This window comes from Hemitrygon akajei, chromosome 26, assembly GCF_048418815.1.
Source record: "Hemitrygon akajei chromosome 26, sHemAka1.3, whole genome shotgun sequence".
Classification (NCBI taxonomy): Eukaryota; Metazoa; Chordata; class Chondrichthyes; order Myliobatiformes; family Dasyatidae; genus Hemitrygon; species Hemitrygon akajei.
In genome coordinates, this window is record NC_133149.1 from 39,874,400 (window position 1) to 39,893,739 (window position 19,340).

General features: G+C 41.4%; 1 protein-coding gene and 1 long non-coding RNA gene across 8 annotated transcripts in view; one reads left to right on the forward strand and one right to left on the reverse strand.

Annotated features, from left to right (window-relative positions):
- The first annotated feature begins 2,134 nt into the window (after nucleotides 1–2,134).
- LOC140716899 (Na(+)/H(+) exchange regulatory cofactor NHE-RF3-like) overlaps nucleotides 2,135–19,340 on the forward strand; it is a 53,070-nt gene continuing 35,864 nt past the window's right edge. The window contains exons 1-3 of one of the 7 annotated variants that reach the window (XM_073029975.1): nucleotides 2,135–2,153; nucleotides 5,932–6,017; nucleotides 16,522–16,549. In XM_073029975.1, coding sequence (XP_072886076.1) covers nucleotides 6,002–6,017; nucleotides 16,522–16,549 — 44 coding nt within the window. In that variant the 5' untranslated portion in view covers nucleotides 2,135–2,153; nucleotides 5,932–6,001. Of the gene's footprint in view, nucleotides 2,154–5,333; nucleotides 5,534–5,557; nucleotides 5,834–5,931; nucleotides 6,018–16,521; nucleotides 16,550–19,340 lie in introns of those variants that run through there. The other 6 variants (XM_073029977.1, XM_073029979.1, XM_073029980.1 and 3 more) reach the window with 6 other exon arrangements.
- LOC140716902 (uncharacterized) overlaps nucleotides 18,463–19,340 on the reverse strand; it is a 130,842-nt gene continuing 129,964 nt past the window's right edge. The window contains exon 5 of the long non-coding RNA XR_012096381.1: nucleotides 18,463–18,609. This is a non-coding gene — a long non-coding RNA (uncharacterized lncRNA). The remainder of the gene's footprint in view (nucleotides 18,610–19,340) is intronic.

Consider the following 19,340-nt stretch of genomic DNA (forward strand, 5'->3'; position numbering starts at 1 on the left):
TCACAGTGAATTTAATTTGGCTTTCTTTGGCACTGATCAACAGGAAAAGACTCTTTTGTGTCAAAGTGAAAACTGATCTCTACAAAGTAATCTAAATTAATGACAAATATAAAGCATAATATAATTGACTGCATAAGTATTCACCCTCTTCAAGACTTGTATTTAGTAGATGCACCTTTGGCAGCAATTACAGCTTTGAGTCTGTGTGGATAGGTCTCTATCAGCTTTGCACATCTGGACACTGCAAATTTTCCCCATTCTTCTTTACAAAACTGCTCAAGCTCTGTCAGATTGAATGGGGATCATGAGTGAACAGCCCTTTTCAAGTCCAGCCACAAATTCTCAATTGGATTGAGGTCTGGACTCTGACTTGACCACTCCAGGACATTATCTGTGGTGTTTTAAAGCCATTCCTGTGTAGCTTTGGCTTTATGCTTGGGTTCATTGTCTTGCTGGAAAACAAATCTTCTTCCAAGTCACAGTTCTCTTGCAGACTGCATCAGGTTTTCTTCCAGGATTGCCCTGTATTTTGCTCTATTCATTTCACTCTCTACCTTCACAAGCCTTCCAGAGCCTGCTGCAGTGAAGCATCCCCACAGCATGATGCAGCCACCACCATGCTTCACGGTAGGGATGGTGTGCTTTTGATGATGTGCAGTGTTTGGCTTAGACCAAACATAGTGTTTAGCCTAATGGCCAAAAAGCTCAATTTTGGTTTCATCAGACCAGAGAACCTTCTTCCAGCTGACTTCAGAGTCTCCTACATACCTTCTGGCAAACCGTAGGTTAGATTTCATTTGAGTTTTTTTCAACAGTGGCTTTCTCTTTGCCACTCTCCCATAAAGCTGCAACTGGTGAAGCACCCGGGCAACAGTTGTTGTATGCGCAGTCTCTCCCATCTCGGCCACTGAAGCTTGTAACTCCTCCAGAGCTGTCACGGGTCTCTTGATGGCCTCCCTCACTAGTTCCCTTCTTGCACAGTCGCTCAGTTTTTGAGGATGACCTGCTTCAGGCAGATTTACAGCTGTGCCATATTCTTTCCATTTCTTGATGATTGACTTAACTGTACTCCAAGGGATATTCAGTGACTTGGAAATTTTCTTGTATCCATCTCCTGACTTGTCCTTTTCAATAACCTTCTGGCATAATTGCTTGGCGTGTTCTTTTGTCTTTATGGTGTAGTTTTTGCCAGGATACTGACTCACCAGCAGTTGGACCTTCCAGACACAGGTGTATTTTTACTACAATCAATTGAAGCACCCTGACTGCACACAGTGATCTCCATTTAACTAATTATGTGACTTCTAAAACCAGTTGGCTGAGCCAGTGATGATTGGGTGTGTTATATTAAAGGCAGGGTGAATACTTACATAATCACCCCTCATACAAACTCTTCTCCCTCCTGCCGTCTGGGAAAAGGCACCAAAGCATTCAGGCTCTCATGACCAGACTATGTAACAGTTTCTTCCCCCAAGCCATCAGACTCCTCAATACCCGAAGCTTGGACTGACACCAACTTACTGCCCCCTACTGTGCCTATTGTCTTGTTTATTATTTATTTTAATGCCTGCACTGTTTTGTGCACCTCGTGCAGTCCTGGGTAGGTCTGTAGTCTAGTGTAGTTTTTTTTTTGTCTGTGTTGTTTTTACGTAGCTCAGTGTAGTTTTTGTACTGTTTCATGTAGCACCATGGTCCTGAAAAATGTTGTCTTGTTTTTACTGTGTACTGTACCAGCAGTTATGGTCAAAATGACAATAAAAAGTGACTTGACTTGATTTGTAATTAATTTAGGTCATTTTTAGAGATCTGTTTTCACTTGGACAGGAAAGAGTCTTTTGAATCCACTGTGATTCAATGTTGTAAAACAATAAAATGTGGGTGAATACTTTTTATAGGCACTGTAACTGTCCAAATGTATTTTAAATGTCTTGTTTGTACCAGCTTCTACTACTTCCTCTGATAGATCAGTCCATTACTCACCACCTTCTGTGTGGAAAAAGTTGCCCCTCAGACCCCTTTTAAATCTTTCCCATCTTGTGTCCAGAAGTCCGAGGCCCAATGACCATGGGTCAGAAGCACAATGGCATGACCGGAAGTCAGAGGCCCCGTGTCTGTGAATCTGGGCCGAGGTTGGAGACTGTTTATATGAGTTGGTAGGTGGATGTTTTGTTGCCAATGTTCTGTTGTTGTTGTCTCCTGTGTTGTTCTGCTGAACACGGCGGGCATGCTATGTTGGTGTGGCAACACTTACGGGCTGCTCTCAGCGCATCCTTGGGTTGTGTTGGTTGTTAATGCACATGGCATATTTCACTGTATGTTTACGTGTATATGTAATAAATATATGAATCTGAATCCAAATCTGGGTCTGAATCACTTTAAGCCCTCTAGATTTGGACTCCCCTGCCCCAGGGAAATGCCTTTGGGTATACACCTTCTTTAGACTTCCCATGATTTTATGAACCTCCAGTAAGTCACCCCTTAGTCTCCTTGCTCCAGGGAACATGCTCTTTTGCTGAAAGTTAATGCACTAAAAAGAAAGCCCTCTTGCATTTTTATAGCACCTTTCACAACCTCTGAGCATTGAACGTGTTTTAAAAGTCAAAGAGGTGGCTTGATAGTTCAGTCACTATTGTAGTGCAGCCAACCTGCTCACAGTGATATCCCATAATTCAGCCACTATTGTAGTGCACACAGAGGTATTCTAACAATAGCACTGCGATAGGATAAAAATGGGCTGGATCATGTCAGGACCAGTTGACCATCCATTACCTCTACTTGTTTGCTCTTTTAAGATTCTGGAGCCAAATGGGGAATTCACGGTGGTGACTGTGCTGTGGACAATGTGGTGCAGAGACCTAGTGTCAGTACCTCCAGTTGAACTTTGTTTTTTTGAGTGTTATCCCCCTAGCCGTCAGTCTGTGGTTTTGTATTGCCGTGTGATCTTGTTTGTTTTCATGCCCCATGTGCTCCTGTCCCCGCTCCTGCTCTACTCCAGCCCCTGTATCACTGAGCACTCCGCCTCTCACCTGTTTTGCTGCCACTTCTGTCTCATTGTGCTCCACCTATCATCTGCCTCTCTGTTTATTGCTCAGTGTATTTCAGTCCTGTGTTTTCACTGTTTGTTGCCAGATTGTGCCAATGAATTTTCCTGAGCCTTTCCAGCATTCGTATCTGAACTCTGGCTGTCTGAATATCGACTCTGCCTGTTTCCTGATTCTGGTTTTTGGATTTCTCTGGATATTTTGATTTCTACCTGAACTTTGACGCCGACTTTGTTTGCACCTCGGGATTTGTTACTCAGTTAATATCACTGTGTGCACAGTACTGGGTCTGCGATTGGATCTCTGCTCCAGCGTCCTGACACTTAGCCCATATTACACTCCTGCCAGTTTCGACAGAGATGGCTATAGAACTTTGCCTACTATCAAGATGTCACACGCTATAAATATCTCTGACAATAGCAGACATTTAAAACAATTAAAATGAAAATAAGTATTTAGAAAATAATTATAAACCACAAAGACAATAATGGAAAGCAAGGCAAAAAGACAAAGACAATAATTGAAAACATTAGGGCACGAGAAAATTATTTTAAAATATAATGTGCTCATTTTTGCAGTCTAAACTACAGGCTTCCTTGGGTTATGGATCCTGCACCTGACTGGACCAACTAGATACTGAGAGGCGATATGGCCCAGAGCAGTTCTGGAGAATCTCAGCTCCGTTGTTAATGTTCAAAGTTAAAAGTGAATTTTATATCAATGTATATATACATCACCATATCCAACCCTGAGATGCACTTTCTTGTGGGCATACTTAATAAATCTATAGAACAATAAACAAAATCAATGAAAGACCACCTAACTTGGGCATTCAACCAGTGTGCAGAAGACAACAAACAGTGCAAATATAAAAATTAATAATAATAATAAATAAATATCAAGAACGTAAGCTGAAGCGTTCTTGAAAATGAGTCTTTTGGTTTGTGGGAACATTGTAATGATGGTGTAAGTGAGGTTGCCCCATCAGTGATAGAGTGATTTGGCAAATTGGTCCTCCTTGAATCTGTAGCTAAACAGGTAAATTGGATTATTATTGTGACATGTACCAAGTGCAAGTGATAAAATATTTTAAATGTCATTTTGTGTTCTTATTCAGCTCAGGGTATTTGCATGTACATCCGCAAACAAAGGAAACACTTCACTCGAGTTAAACCACAAGAAAATACTTTATTGAAACTAGCACAAATGCAATACAGAAAAAAACAAATGTCTACAGTAGTAGTACAGAAATCAAAATAGTACTTATCATCTGCTATATGAGCTGATCTGCAGAATCTCTCTCACTCTACATACTATATTCCTAGCACTAGCCACCAGCCGGGACTTTGCCTAAGACAAAGCTCTCCTCCCATCCCACCCCACCCCGCACGAAGAAAGTGACCTTTTTATACCCTGCAAAAGCCCTTACACGGTATTTCCCCATGCATTTGGTACCTGCACCTGCACAATGACCGCACCTTCCCCAGAAAAACATGTTTTTTACGATTTTCCACTAGGTGTACTCCCTTAACTTTCTCAAAGCATTGCTGTGGACTTGTTCTCTTATACTTTCAAAACAATCCTGTTCCAGACTAACACCATCTTGTCATAAAGACTTCCATTTTATTTTGGTATATACCAAGGAGGAATCACGTTTAACTTTTTCCTTACACCAAGATACAGTGAAACGCTTCTATTTTGCATAGCAACTATACAGATCATTTCATCACATCAGTACGCTGAGGTGGTATAAGGGAAAACAATAACATAATGCAGAATATAGTGTTACAGCCCCGGAGTCACACTACATGCATGGAATTCCAAGCCTCGCATGCCCCCGTAGCACAAAGAGGAGAGCAGCTGCTTTGCGGCACGGGAGATCTCGGTTCAATCCTGGCCTGGGGTAAAACTCATTGTATCCGTGTCTTGTGTGGCTTTCCTCCAAGTGCTCCAGGATCCTCCCACATCCCAAAGATATGCTGGTTGGTAAACTGGACACTGTAAATGACCCCTAGTTAGATTAATTAGGTCCGTGGAGAGGCAACACGCGGTGGTGTTCCAGGACCGTTGGGCACCTTGACAGGGAGGGAAATTTTAATTAATTAAATTTTAATTTAATGTAGTCCGTGTTAGTCATTGTGTATGTGTTTGTTGTAATATTGTAGAATGTGATTTGTCATAATAGTTTTTTTAAAGTTTGGTTGATGAGTGTTGAGGTTACAAGGGGTTATATAAAATTAGTGTAAGTGACTGGTTAATGATCAGGACACACCCAATCGGCCGGTTTTCGCGCTGTATCATAAACTTCAGTTTCCGAAAGCCGGAACTACCAGAAACCTTATGCGGGATGTCGAGAACTGTTCTTTCAAAGACTACTGGAAACTTTCACCTCCCGTTGAAAGTGCTTCAGTGCCTTGACTGAGCGTGCGATCCAAGCGACGGCAACACCTCCCGCTGTGTGGCTGTATGCCGCGCTCTCATCCGGGGAGCAGGTGAGATCCGCGTCTCACACCTGCTAAACTGGTTCGTGCGCTTGTGGTTTCGACACAGCGGCAGATTGGCACTGGACTGTGTCCGAGGGCAGAAGTTCGAGCTGGTAAGACGAGGAGACGTCTTTCGCGTTACAAAGGTGCAGAATCAGACTCGTGCACAGTGCAATGAGGCAGGAGACTCCAGCGTTGTCAGAAACCAGGAAAACATTACATGAAATATTAGCAGGGAGGGGGCTGCCAGTGTTAGAGAAATGATACTTCACTAGATTTTAACAGTGCTGTGCTTTGCAAAGCAGCAAGGTAGGTGGAATTCTATTGTCCTGAGTAATCTAATGGTGTTTAAACATTAAACATCCTGCGGCAGGACATTAAACTTCGCTCTATTCATGTGATAATAGGTTTTCCTACAACTGAAGGCTGTACTTTCACCCTTCCGACCAGGAGCTGTCTGAGGGAGGGCCACCCAGCATGAAGGAGAAGAACGGTACGTACAGAATCTTTTATTTGTTCTTCTGATTGTGTGGCTTCTCGGTTATGAACACAGGGCGTTTCACACCATGCAGGCAGTGGACAAGGTGAGGCTGGATGGAGACTACAGAAAAGGGAGGAGGGAAAGGGACATTTTCCCAACAAAAGCTCTATTTTTCCAAAATTACCGGCTGCAGTAGTCGCGTTCCATTCTACAACAATTTCGTGTTTAATTATTAACAAATGTCCCATATAACGCGCATTTCTTACTTCCCAGTTAGAAAACAAATGTTTTTTTCATCTCCATCTATAAGCTGTTCATCCGGAACATTTACTGACCCTGCACTTAGCTACACCAACTACGTGACTGTAAAGAGGAACAGAGCACGCTGGAATTACTCAGCAGTCGAGGAGGACTTGTGGAAAGGGGGATAGGGGGTTTGCTCTTGCGAATCCATGCTGAACACTTCGGGCTTTCGCCCCTGGTTTATGTTTTCGATTTCTAACATTTGCATTTCTTCGGAAAGCGATAGCAAAGCTAGCCGTTCTGCTTCGTAAGTTACGGTTTCAAATGTGGACGAATTTCAGCCCTTAAACTATCCGACGTCAGGACCCAATAGCAATGGGTCACTGTCTCAGGCTCCTGTCGTGTTTGACCCGCGACACCTTTTCCCAGTCCTCTTCATGGTATTGTTACAGATACTAAAGATCCCATGTCACAAACTACCCATATCAGGTTGAGGATGATGAAGGCAAATGCCATGTTGGTATTCTAGACCTCTGAAATGAATACAAGAGCAAGGATGTGATGCTGAGGCACTGGTGACCCCTCACCTTGAGTATTGTGAACAGTTTTGGGCCCCTCATCTTAGAAAAGATGTGCTGGCATTGGAGAGGGTCCAGAGGACGTTCACAAGGATGATTCCAGGTTATCATACGGGGAACGTTTGATGGCTCTGGGTCTGTACTTGCTGGAATTCAGAAGGATGAGGGGGGATCTCATTGAAATCTTTTGAATGCTGAAAGGCATAGATAGAGTAGACATGGTAAGGATGTTTCCGATGGTGGGAGAATCCAGGACAAGAGGGCACAGCCTTGGGCTAGAGGGGCGCCCTTTCAAAACAGAGATGCGGAGAAATTTCTTCAGCCAGAGGGTGGCCAATTTGTTGCCATGTGCAGCTATGGAGGCCAGGTTGTTGAGTGTATTTAAGGCAGAGATTGATAGGTTCTTGATTGGACATGGCATCAAAGGTTACAAGGAGAAGGCCAGGAACATAGGAAGAGAAGGAAAAAAGGATCGGCCATGATTGCAACACCAGCTTAATTTACTAACCTGAACCTGTACACCTTTGTAATGTGAAAGGAAACCATGATTGGATGGCGGAGTGGACTCGATGGGCTAGCTCCTTCATCTCATGGTCCAACACAGTCTGAGGTCACTTGCAGCACCAACTTAACTTACTAACCGGAACCTGTACACCTTTGTAATGTGGAAGGAAACCCACACAATCACAGGGAGGATATGCAAACTCCTTACAGACAGCGGCAGCAATTGAACTCATATTATGGGCGCTGTAAAGCGTTGCACGAACCGCCTCACTATTGTGACCACCTCTTCCCCATCCCACCCGCACATACAGTAGTCTTTCCTAAAGTTTTATTAACTTGGTCTGAAAGATATGATTAATTACTCTATGAATGAAAGCCTGCAAATATCGGGCATTAACAGGAACAATATCAGGAACCCATGGACAACAAAATGTGTATTTTAAAAAAATACTGTTGAGCAAAGGTGGGTATTGGAGAAACAATGAAGGTGATTGTCCACGCAGGGGGATTCGTCTGTGCTCCCTCTGCTTCACTATCATTGTTCCATCTCCAATCCTCTCCACCATTCACCACGGGAGAATGAGTGACATGGTAGCACAATGCTTTACAGTGTCCACTGTAAGATCTGGGTTCAATTCTGTAAGTTTGTACATTCTCCCCATGACCGTGTGGGTTTCCTCTGAGTGCTCCAGTTTCCTCCCACATTACAAAGATGTATGGTTATAATTAGTGAATTGTTGGTGCCAGAAGCATGGTGACATTTGTCCTTGCTGATTTAATCTGTTTTGATGCCAAACAGTGCATTTCACTGTATGTTTCAATGTTTAAAGTTCAAAGTAAATTTATTATCAAAGTACTTACATGTCACCATAAACTACCTTGAGATTCATTCTCTTGCAGGCATTTACAAAGAAATACAGTAGAATTTATGAAAACTACATATACACAAAGGCTGACAAATCAATGTGCAAAAGAAGACAAATTTTGCAAATAAAATATGTAAATAAATAATACTGAGAACATGAGACAAAACAAATCTTAATCATTCTCCCATCGATTGCCCGCCACCCAAGCTTTCCCACAGACTCTTCTCGGGGGAGCTGCAGTTGTACATTTAGTGCCCCTTAGCCAGAGCCAACCATTGCAGTGGGAGTAAGATGATAGGGGTTGTGACCCAAGGCAATGGCTAGCTGAGACCAATAGCACCTGCAGGAATGAATCCAGCTCACATTTTAAACCCATCAGGAAGATGTTTGGAGTCCATGTTGAGCTGTGACCCATAGTTTAGGGACTGAGGTGGACAAGATCAAGTCAAGTTGAGTCAAGATTATTGCCAGGTGCACAGGTGTGGTGAGGTACAAGTATAATGAAAATCTTGCTTGCAGTTGCATCACAGGCAGGTAGAGTCAGACAATGGACAGAATATAAATTATGCATAAGTTATGCAAAGCAGTGAAAAATGTGTGCAAAACAAGAGATTAGTGTGAAAAAAGGCCATGATAGAGCAAGAGATGGGCTGTAGTGTCTGTTGGTGAGCTAGGATTAGGGGGTATGCAGGTCAGTTCAAGAACCCAATGCTTATAGGAAAACTGTTCCTGAATGTTATGGGACCTCGGGCTTCTGTATCTCTTGCCCACGAGCAGCAACAAGAAGAGGGCATGACCCAAAGGTGAGTTGGAATTAGGATTAGGTGGGGATCCCTGATGATGGATGCCACCTTCTTAAAGCAGCAGCTCATGTAGATGCTGCCAATGGCGGGGAGATCCATGGCCAATATTCTCTCCAGTCTCTTGCAATTTTATGCATTCAATTTCCCATACTGAGCCATTTTGCAACAGATCAGAATTCTTTCAACAGTGCAGCATAGATTAGTTTGAATGTTCTTGCCCAGTGAAGCAGTTTCAATTGACTGAAAGGTTTGCTTCTGCTATTTTGTAAATGTATACATTCTCTTGGATCAAAAAGTTTCGAAGTTTTGCAACCACCTGAGTAAGGAAAATTCTCCTCTGTTCAGCCCTGCGTGGCACCATTTGTGATTCACCAAGTAGTTAACTCCCTTTGTAGATGAAAAGCATGGAGAATGCATCATAGAATCACTTTGAAGCTTCATTCAATTCCTGTGAGGTTCCAAATAGGTTCGCTATAAATGTTCTGCATGCTTGCATGAGTCATAATGAAATCCAATTCCCTCCTTAAAAGAAGCAGAATTAAGGTGAGTTTTCACCATATGGTTTACATGTGTATTCCTCTAAAATCAGTGAAGATGGATTTCGAATCTGAGAATAGCATCAGCATTTAGTTTGCAGAATCAATACACAGATGGTACTAAGCTATGGGCTGACAAACTATATTTGATGTTCATTTTCATGAGTTTATAGAAGCCATAAATAACAAAAGTGTAAAAATTAAAATTTGCTCATTTTCCTCATCATTAATTAAAACAGTGGAAGCATTTTCTCACTGAACTAAAAATAAAAACTGATTCATTCAAATCTTACTTCAAAAAAAGTCGTTTCCTTTTTTCCTTTTCTCCTCACCAGAGTGAACATCCTGGGATTTTCTCACTTTATATTCTGTGTGCAAACTTCTTATCCACTCACATGACTATATGCAGTAAAGGTCTGTCTCTCTGTCTCGGAACCCTCTGTGGATTAATGCCTTTCATTTAAAAATATATAAACTAACAAAGGATCATTCATTTCACTAACATATAAAGATCTTTTAAATTAGGAAGGAATTCAAAAGAGTATACAGAGAAGCTGATTCCACTTTGAATCCAAAACCATACACTGTGAGAATACAATACATGAAGCAAAATAGCAAAGGTGTTCAGATGACAATAGTAGCACTTGTTTCTATAAGGAGAGCTGAGATGAATAGGACACCATATAGACTTGGGAGGCAAAGTGACTATTTCTGTGCTGTGATCATTACATCTTCCCATTAAATGCCTAGGGGATGGTGTTTTCTGGACGATCCTAAGAGGAAGTCTTTCATCCTATTGGAGAAATCATACTTGCACTGTACTGTCCTGAAGGAGGGCCTTGGCCCCAAATGTTGACTGTTGATTCCCCTCCATAGAGGCAGTCTGATTTGCTAAATTCCTCCAGCATTTTGTATGTGTTTCTCACCTTACTGGCATGTTCTCTACCCATTGTTGTTCTTCCGAGCATTGTGGCATACTGTGTTGGTGCCAGAACATGTGGCGACACTTACAGGCCACCCCTAGCACACCCTCGGAGGCGTTGGTTGTTAACACAAGTGACACATTTCACTTTGTGTTTCAATGTCCATGTGATAAATAAATTTGAATCTTGAGTCTTGAATCATGGCCTCTCTTCCTCTAATATCTACTTGCCTTTCTGACATCCACTCCCAGTGCCAGAGGGTCCCATACTCCCTGTAAATGAAAATGGCACTCTTACATTAATGAACCACACTGATTTTCACTGCTGTGTGATGAAAGGCCATTGACCGAACACATTAACTCCATTTCCCTCTCCACAGATGCAGACTGCCTTGTCGAGCATTTCCTGTACTTTCATTTGATTTCAGATTTCCAGTGTTTTGCTTTTGGAAATAATACTTTCCTCTTTAGTTGGTACATTAATTGGCTACAGTGAATTACCCCTTTCATGTCTGTAAATGACAAGAAGAACTAAAGGGATGCCAGAAGTCAAGTGCAAGAGAGGATAAGTTGCAAAGTAGAGGGAAATGAGGAGAGGGAGATTGGGATGAATGAGATCTTGCGTAAACCTAATGGACCAGATCACCTTCTGTGTCATTGTAAGGTTCATGTGCAAGATGAATGGGAATCCAGGCTCTGTACAGGTTGGGAATTCCAGAATATGAATCAGAATCAGGTTTATAATCACTGATGTGTCATGAACTTTGTTGTTTTGTGGCAGCAGTACAGTGCAATACATAAAAATACAATAAGTTATAATAAGAAATATAAAAAATAAACAAGTAGTGCAAAAATAGAAAAAAATAGTGAGGTAGTCTTGATCGATTCGTGAACCGTTTAGAACTGTGATTGCAGAGGAGAAGCTGTTCAGAAATTTTTAATTATGTGTCTTTAGGCTCCTGTACCTCCACACTGATGGTACAAATGAGGATAGAGCATGTTCTAGGTGGTGGAGGGTACTTCATGATGGAACTGGAATCAGAATCAGAAACCAGTTTAGTATCACCAGTATAGGTCATGAAATTTGTTAACTTTGCAACAGTACAATGCAATACATGATAGAAGAGAAAAAACTGAATTACAGTAAGTAAATGTATATTAAATAGTTAAACAAGTAGTGCAAGATAATGGAAAATAAAAAGTAGTGAGGTAGTGTTCATGGGTTTAATGTCCATTCAGAAATCAGATGTCAGAGGGGAAGAAGCTGTTTCTGAATTGTTGAGTGTGAGCCTTCAGGCTTCTGTACCTCCTTTCTAATGGTAATAATAAGAGGGCATATCCTGGGTGATGGGGATCTTTAATAATGGATGCTGCTTTTCTGAGGCAATGCTCCTTGAAGATAACCTTGATACTTCCGCGGCTAGTGCCCTTATGGAGCTGACTAAGTTTACAATTCTCTGCCGAACTGTGATGCTGCCTTTAGGCATCAGAGAATCTTCCTTCTTCTGACTTTATGATGGAGGCATGGTCTTCAATGAAAGCTGGATCTTGAACACTGCTTAGAAAGATGTCCAAGATGAATAATTGGCTGCTGAAATATCATATCCAACTTCCTTTGTAATGAGTATATCTGCAGTCATTTTAAAGCTTTCATCACATTTCTCATGAATTCCATTTTACAGGGATGACTTGTTGCCACCCTTGATTAAGCATTGTCTTGATGTCTTGATCATCATTGTCACTTCACCGCCAAAGTTCAGCTAGTTTGTTCACATTTGGATAAAAACACTAATGAGGTCTGGTAGATCTCAAATATAGCATTAAGTGAACTGATGATTGTTGAATACAAGTAGGCCACACTGTCAACCGCACCTTCCATCACAGGTCCTCCAGAAGGACTGTACAGTAGTCACCACTGTCATTGTCATGTATCTGTAGTGGATGTGTTAGCGAGGATGAGTTCAAGTGTTTTTAATCCCTTCAACTGGCTCTTTCACCTCTGCAATATCCTGTTATGCCCTTCACGTGCTGGCTAACTTTATCCGAGGTGGTGAGAATTTAAACTACTCCTGGTAATGGACATAGTACATGGTGCCTTTTCCAGGTAGTGTTTAATGTGCAAGGGTACAGTTTCATTATCCATATACAAGTGGTGTCACTAGCAGGTGTTCTTGATCATGTGTTACCTGAGCCACTCTAATTGTAATGTTGAGGTCTCCAGGGTCACCTCCCTTCCATCAGGTGGGTCTGTCGTACAAGTGGGTTAAAGATAGAATTAGAATCAGGTTTATTATCACTGGCATACTGTGTGTTATGAAATTTGTTGTTTTGCAGCAGCAGTACAGTGCAAGTTGCTGTAAGTTATATAATAAATAGTGCAAAAGATTAATTATAAGGTAAATGATGAAAAGCAGGATACAAAAGATGTATAATGAAGTAAAAAGCCTAATAACAAGTCCCGGAAAGTTTGAAGGTTGTTCCTTCACTTGTTTATGGGACAGTTCTCTAAGTATTTGAAAACTCCACTGGTTTGAGTAAGAATAACTTGTTGGACTAGACAGGATTGTGACCTGATAGGTGGCAAATCCTTATTTTCTTTTCTTATTTTTGACTTATTTTAGGTGTGGCTTTCAATGATATCCAAGTGAGTGGCATGCTAGGCAATTCACTCACATCTAGATGTCAAAAGACATTAGCAAACTAAATACTTTCTAATAACAATACAGTGACTGCATTTTAACCATAATTTGTATCAGTTTTAAGCTGTAGTGCTTTATTTAAAACTCCTATCTGCAGATACAGTAGGTACCTGGAGGAAGAGAAAAGAAAAAGCCAGATAATCATGAAACAGAATTCATGTTTAAAGTCCATTTCAGCAACAAAATCTAACCTGGAATAATTCTTGTCCCCTCAGAGGTCAAATCTTTCAGATGCGATCAGTACTTTCTTTTTTTATAAACAATACTTAACTTGCTAAAAACTTCCAAAGGCACTTCACAGGATTAAACAAGTAAGAAGACACCAAGCCACAAAAGGAGAGAGGGATGTCAGGGAAAAGATGGTGCAGGAGGTCCTCAAGCTATTGACAAAGTTCACGGTCTACCGAGCAGCAATGACCCTACATCCCTTTTGTGTTTCTCCAGAGTTCAAAGTTCAAAGTAAATGTATTATCTAAGTACATATACATCACCATATACAACCCAGAGATTTATTTTCTTGCAGGCATTCACAGAAATACAAAGAAACATAATACAATCAATAAAAGACCGCCTATAACAAGACGGACAAACAACCAATGTGCAAACGATAACAAATTGTGCAAATACAAAAAAATGAAAATAATAATAACAAATAAATAGACAATAAATATTTAGAACATGAAGTGAAGGGTCCTTGAAAGTGAGTCCATAGGTTGTGGTGGGAACAGTTCAGTGATGGGGTGAGTGAAGTTGAGTGAAGTTATCCCCACTGGTTCAAGAACCTGATGACTGAGGTTTAATAACTGTTCCTGAACTTGGTGGCATGGGTCCTGACGCTCCATCTTCTGAATGGCAGCAGAGAGAAGAGAGCATGGCCTGGATGGTGGGTGTCCTTGATGATGGATGCTACTTTCTTGCGACAGTACTCCATGTAGATCTGCTCACTAGTCTACTGGGTAGCACTCCCTCTTCATTCCTTCAGTGCTTCTTCATGGAGTTCATGGTCTACTGGATAGACTTTGGTCCTTCTGTGCTTCTAAGACTGGTCTCTATCTTGTGGTGCCCTAACGTTTCGACACCTCCTTGAATGCAGTGTCTTCAAGAATTGGGCTGAAAGAACACTGTACCAAGCAAGCGTGGCATCTAAAGACTTTCCTGTGGCTCCAGGGCCACCTGGTCATTCATAAATATAGGTACACATTAGTATGCATGTGCATGAGTACTACACAGCCCACACACTCAACACAACACACACAAATCCTGTGCCCTTATTGCTATTGGCATGGTAGGTGTCAGTTCAGGAAAACACCATAAATATCTGGTTTATAATTTAATGAGGACAGAGGATCTTTAGTACCCTGTTCGAGGTCAGAAATACAATTCATGTAAAAATCAGGCGAGTTTCTGCCAAACTGTCAATAGAACAGTTATTGCCAAAACTGAGAGAATTTTAGGAATTTTTAAAAACAAAGTTGTTCGCATGAAACAGTATCTCTCTCACATTTACAGGGAGAAAGTACAAACTCCTTATAGACAACGGTGGAAATCAAACCCCAATTGGTGATGCTGGTGCTACACTAGCTACCATGCCACTATTTTACTTCTGAACATATCTAAACTCGACACCCACTTTCTTACCATAAACCCCAACCCCACACTGTCATGTTCCAGACATAACACAAAAGACATCACTGAGCCTCTCTGAATAACCCCACCCATACACTCAGCATTCCACTGTAATCCTAACCCCCACACAAAATTACTCTCAGAATATGAACTTCTAACACATGGAATGAATGCCCAATATCTACTTTGTCAAACATGCTTTGGGACTTCCCAATATCATAAAGGGCTTGAGATTAATTTAAGGGATATTAGGTTCTAGGCAGTTGAGTGAATAAGTTGTAGGATCACCTGTAAAATGGAATAGTACGAGCAGCTGGAGTGGGGGCGGGGGTTTGAAATAGAGGAGAGGGGATCTAGGACAAGAGATGCTGGAGCAGAGAAAAGTGTGAAAAGAATGGAAACCATAGTTCGAGGCTGGAGTTCAGGGTCATCAGCTCGTCCTTGAGTCAATACTGAAGATTGAAGCTGATGGTTGATTGGAGGTCTGGATGTCAAAGCCCGATGGACAAAGTCTGGAGACTGGAGGCCCAGAGGTCTATCCTAGGGTTGGAGAACTACCCATGTGTGTGGGAGGGAGGAAAGGGATTTGTTTTGCTGTTGTTGTTTTGTTGCTTGGTATGTTCTGTGTTGTTCTGCTGAGAATTGTGGGAATACTATGCTGGTGCTGGAATGTATGGTGACAGTTACGAACTGTTCCCAGCACATCCTTAGGTTGTGTTTATGTTAGCGTAATTGACACATGTCACTGTACGTTTTGATGTACATGTGATAAATCTGGAAGAGGATGCTGGGTAAGTAGGAGCTGGGAAAAAGGGATCTAGGGAGAAGGGGAGTTGGAAAGAGGTGACTGGGGAGAGAGGAGTTGGGGTGGGTGGTGAGGAGGAGGTGATAGGAGAATACAGCCTACTTCTGCTTCTATTTTTTATGTTCCTGTAACATTTGTATGAATCACTTTGGGGTTTTCTCTTTAATGAATGCTGACCAATTCATTTACAAAATTAATCCTATTTAAGTGATACCCCTGTGACTCTTATGAAATTTAAGAAAGTAATTAATATGTCAATCTCATTTACTATGAGAATTGCAGGTGTAAAATAATGTAGCATTAGTTTGGTTTCCTTTATCAGCCTTTAATCTTTCAAGCTAATTACTACCCGTTTCTGTATGATTGCCCATTGTTGCAGCTTTAAGGATCACCCCTTTAGGCAATTGTTCAAGGATTTTTTACCTCAGATAAATATTTTGCATTTATCACACTGGTTACTTCATAAAGGTGGTGAATGGGCAACTCTTAAACCATCAGATATGATTGATGTGACTGATGGCTTACTTAGCCACTTCAGTAAGTGGCTAGGGGGCTGGAGATAGAAATAAACCCAGAATGGAGAACCAGAACAGATTTCCAAACCTAAACCAACTTAGTGATCCAGTTGGGATCTTATGGCAAACTGATGGTTATTGTTGTTGGTATTCCTGAAGTGAAATCAATAATACATGAAAATGTAGGAAAAGAAGCAGGGTTCTAGGCCCTTAACCCTGCTCCAAAAAAAATTGTCCTTTAAAGAGATCTTGTGTAGGAATGGATTTTCTTGTGGCCTTGGGCAGGAATCACTGGATTTGGAGAAAAGTCAGCAAAGTTGAGGCGGGATGTTAGAGCAACTGTGAGAGCTAACTGATCTATTCTGGTTCTTGTTTTTCACGTTGTCAGGTTCTTAGACTGCTTTTCGTTTCTTTTGCAGGCATTGATGACACAGCTGCATTATCACCGTAAGTACAGCCATCATTGATCACTATCATCATTACTCTGGATTTCAGGAGGAATAATACTCATGGTAACATGATTTTGCTGGATAATTTCAAAATTGGAATCTGCTTAAGAAAGAAAGATTAGATTTATTTGTCACATGTACATCGAATCATATAGTGAAGTGCATCATTTGCATCAACGACCAATACAGTCCAAGTTTGCACTGAGGGCAGCCCACAAGTGCCAACGTAGTTTTCCCACAATTTACTAACCTGTACAACTTTGGAATATGGGAGGGAAGTGGAGCACTCAGAGGGAATCCACAGGGAGAACATACAAACTCCTTACAGACTGTGACCGAAGTCCAGTCCCAGAGATCATGTTTCTGCAAGAGATCTGCAGTTAATACTAAAAGACAGTGGTAATGAATTGCAAAAGCTCTATGAAGAATTCACAGGCTTTACAGCATAAATACTTTTGAGGCTCATTTCTCTGAAGAGTCTAGAACCAGTGTGTACCTTCTTTGGCTCAGGGGTTCTGCTGGGAGTGAAGGAGAAATTTCTTCATTGAGGGTTGCAAATCTCAGAAATTGTCAATCTGAGGGGGTGGGATATTCATTTGTTGAATGCATTCATGACAGAGCAACAGACCTTGCAAAGCAAGAGAAAGAACGGTTTGGTAATTGAAGATGAGCTGGAGGGTTGCCTGTGGTTTTATTAAATGGGGGGGGGGGGGGAGCTGGAGGGATTTTATGGACATTCACATTCGGTCATCATTATCTGTTAAGTTACCATCTGTGGATCTATCTACTCTTCAGGTTGGACCTGGGTTTCATCCTGCTTTTTCAAACAACTATATCCATAGTACATAGACATATTGCGGAAGCAATCAATGTACAAATAACATGATTAGTTTCCAGACCTCCTGTGTCAAGTGGTTCCCTGCTGTAAAAGAGAGTCGTCATAGTTTACATTGCTGGACCTTGTGATTTCAAAACCAGTCAATGCTTGTAAGCTTCAATGGAAGTTGCTCATCCAAAAATCGACTTCCTGCACCTTAACTCTCACTAGTCCCATCATTCACTGTGCCCCTTCCTCACTATTGGCATTGATCTTTATACATGCAAATGCCCCCTCTCTATTTACCTCCTCTAGCCCTACAAACTGAAAAGTTGAGTTTATTCTCACGTGCACAAGTACGTGTACTGTATGTGCAGGTACAATGAAATGCCCTACTTGTTGCGGCATCACGGGCACGTGGTATCAGGCATTCACGAGTAAAACAGAAACCAGACATGCTTTATACAAAGTACACAATAAATAACGCAATTTGAACATAATAAAGGTCTATTGTAGTGCAAATTACAATGCACAAATAAAGATCCTTGTGCTTCTTTCTATGTCTTTGTAAAGAACACTCTAGCAACTGTTGCAGCTCAGCTCCAAGCCCTGCAGATCCCACCCTCAGTCTATTCATTTCACCACTAAGAAGTCTGTGAAAGGGTTTCTGTTCACATCCTAATGTCTTCTTGTGTGACTCCATATAAAATGATATTTAAAATCTTGTTAATGGTTTACTTTGCAAGCATTGTAAATATACTTGTGTTTGCCATGCTCTTCTTGTTAGGGACACCTGAACAGCCCTCTGTGCCAATAGTTGGACCATGAATGCCCTTCAGTGTGCTGAAAATAGACACAGTTAACCTGCCCAGACTGCAGGATATTGAACCAGATCTAATTAAATATGAAGGATTTACCTAGTTGAAAGTAAATTGACTGTGTCAATGGAACATCTATAATTAAACCCGATATTGGTGCTTCCGTAGGAAATGAGACATATGTTAAAAAATCAACAGCATTAATTTCCAGCAGGATTGATTTTAATTTCAAGATGTATACAGTAGGTCCAGGGTGGTGTTTGCATTCATTCAGTTGTAAAGGTTTTGGGTACTGTGGGGATGGCTTGGAACGATGGACAAGTATTCCCCTTTCATCTTTGTGACAAAGTTGGCACATTCCTCCTCCAACTGATTCCAATCAGTCCCATTCCATCAGTCCTTCCATCTGGTTCACCACTACACCTGAAAAAACAAACACACATTCAGTGATTGTACTCAGCAGATCAGGCAGCATCTATGAAGAGGAGAAAAGAATTGATGTTTTGAGCTGAGACACTTTATCAGGGCTATAAAGGAAGGGGGCAGAAGCCAGAGTAAGGAGGTTGGTGGAGGGGTTTCTGATTTGTCGCTCCACTGCGAAGTCCCTTTGACGCCTAATGCAAAATCAAGGAACTGCTTCTCATCTTCCTTTTTGGCACATTGCAACCAGTTCTGCAGGAATTCTACTTGTATAAACTCAGTCTTTCTCTCCCCACGGATGCTATCTGATCTGCTGGCTCTGTCTCAGAATTCCAGCAACCACTATGCTTTTGATTTCACAGTTTGAACATTATCTCTTTCTAACTTGAGGTTGAGATGGAAAATGAATCAGCCCATGACTGAATGGGCCAAATGTCCTGATTCTGCTCCTATACCTAACTGCCAGCACTAAAATCTATGACCTTACCTTACAATCTTGCTCTCTAACCTATCACAGATATTCCCGACAACCACCCCCCAACAATTTAAAAACTCCTGTGTTTCTAACTTTTCCAGTTCTTCAAAGGTGATCTGAAACATTGGCTCCTTTTCTCTCCCCTCAGCTGCTGCCTCTCATATTGAGTATTCCCAGCAATCCCCGTTTCCATTTCAGTTTTCCAGCATTCATACTTCTCATTCTAATGTTCAAATGACCTTGACAGTTTTTAGCCAAA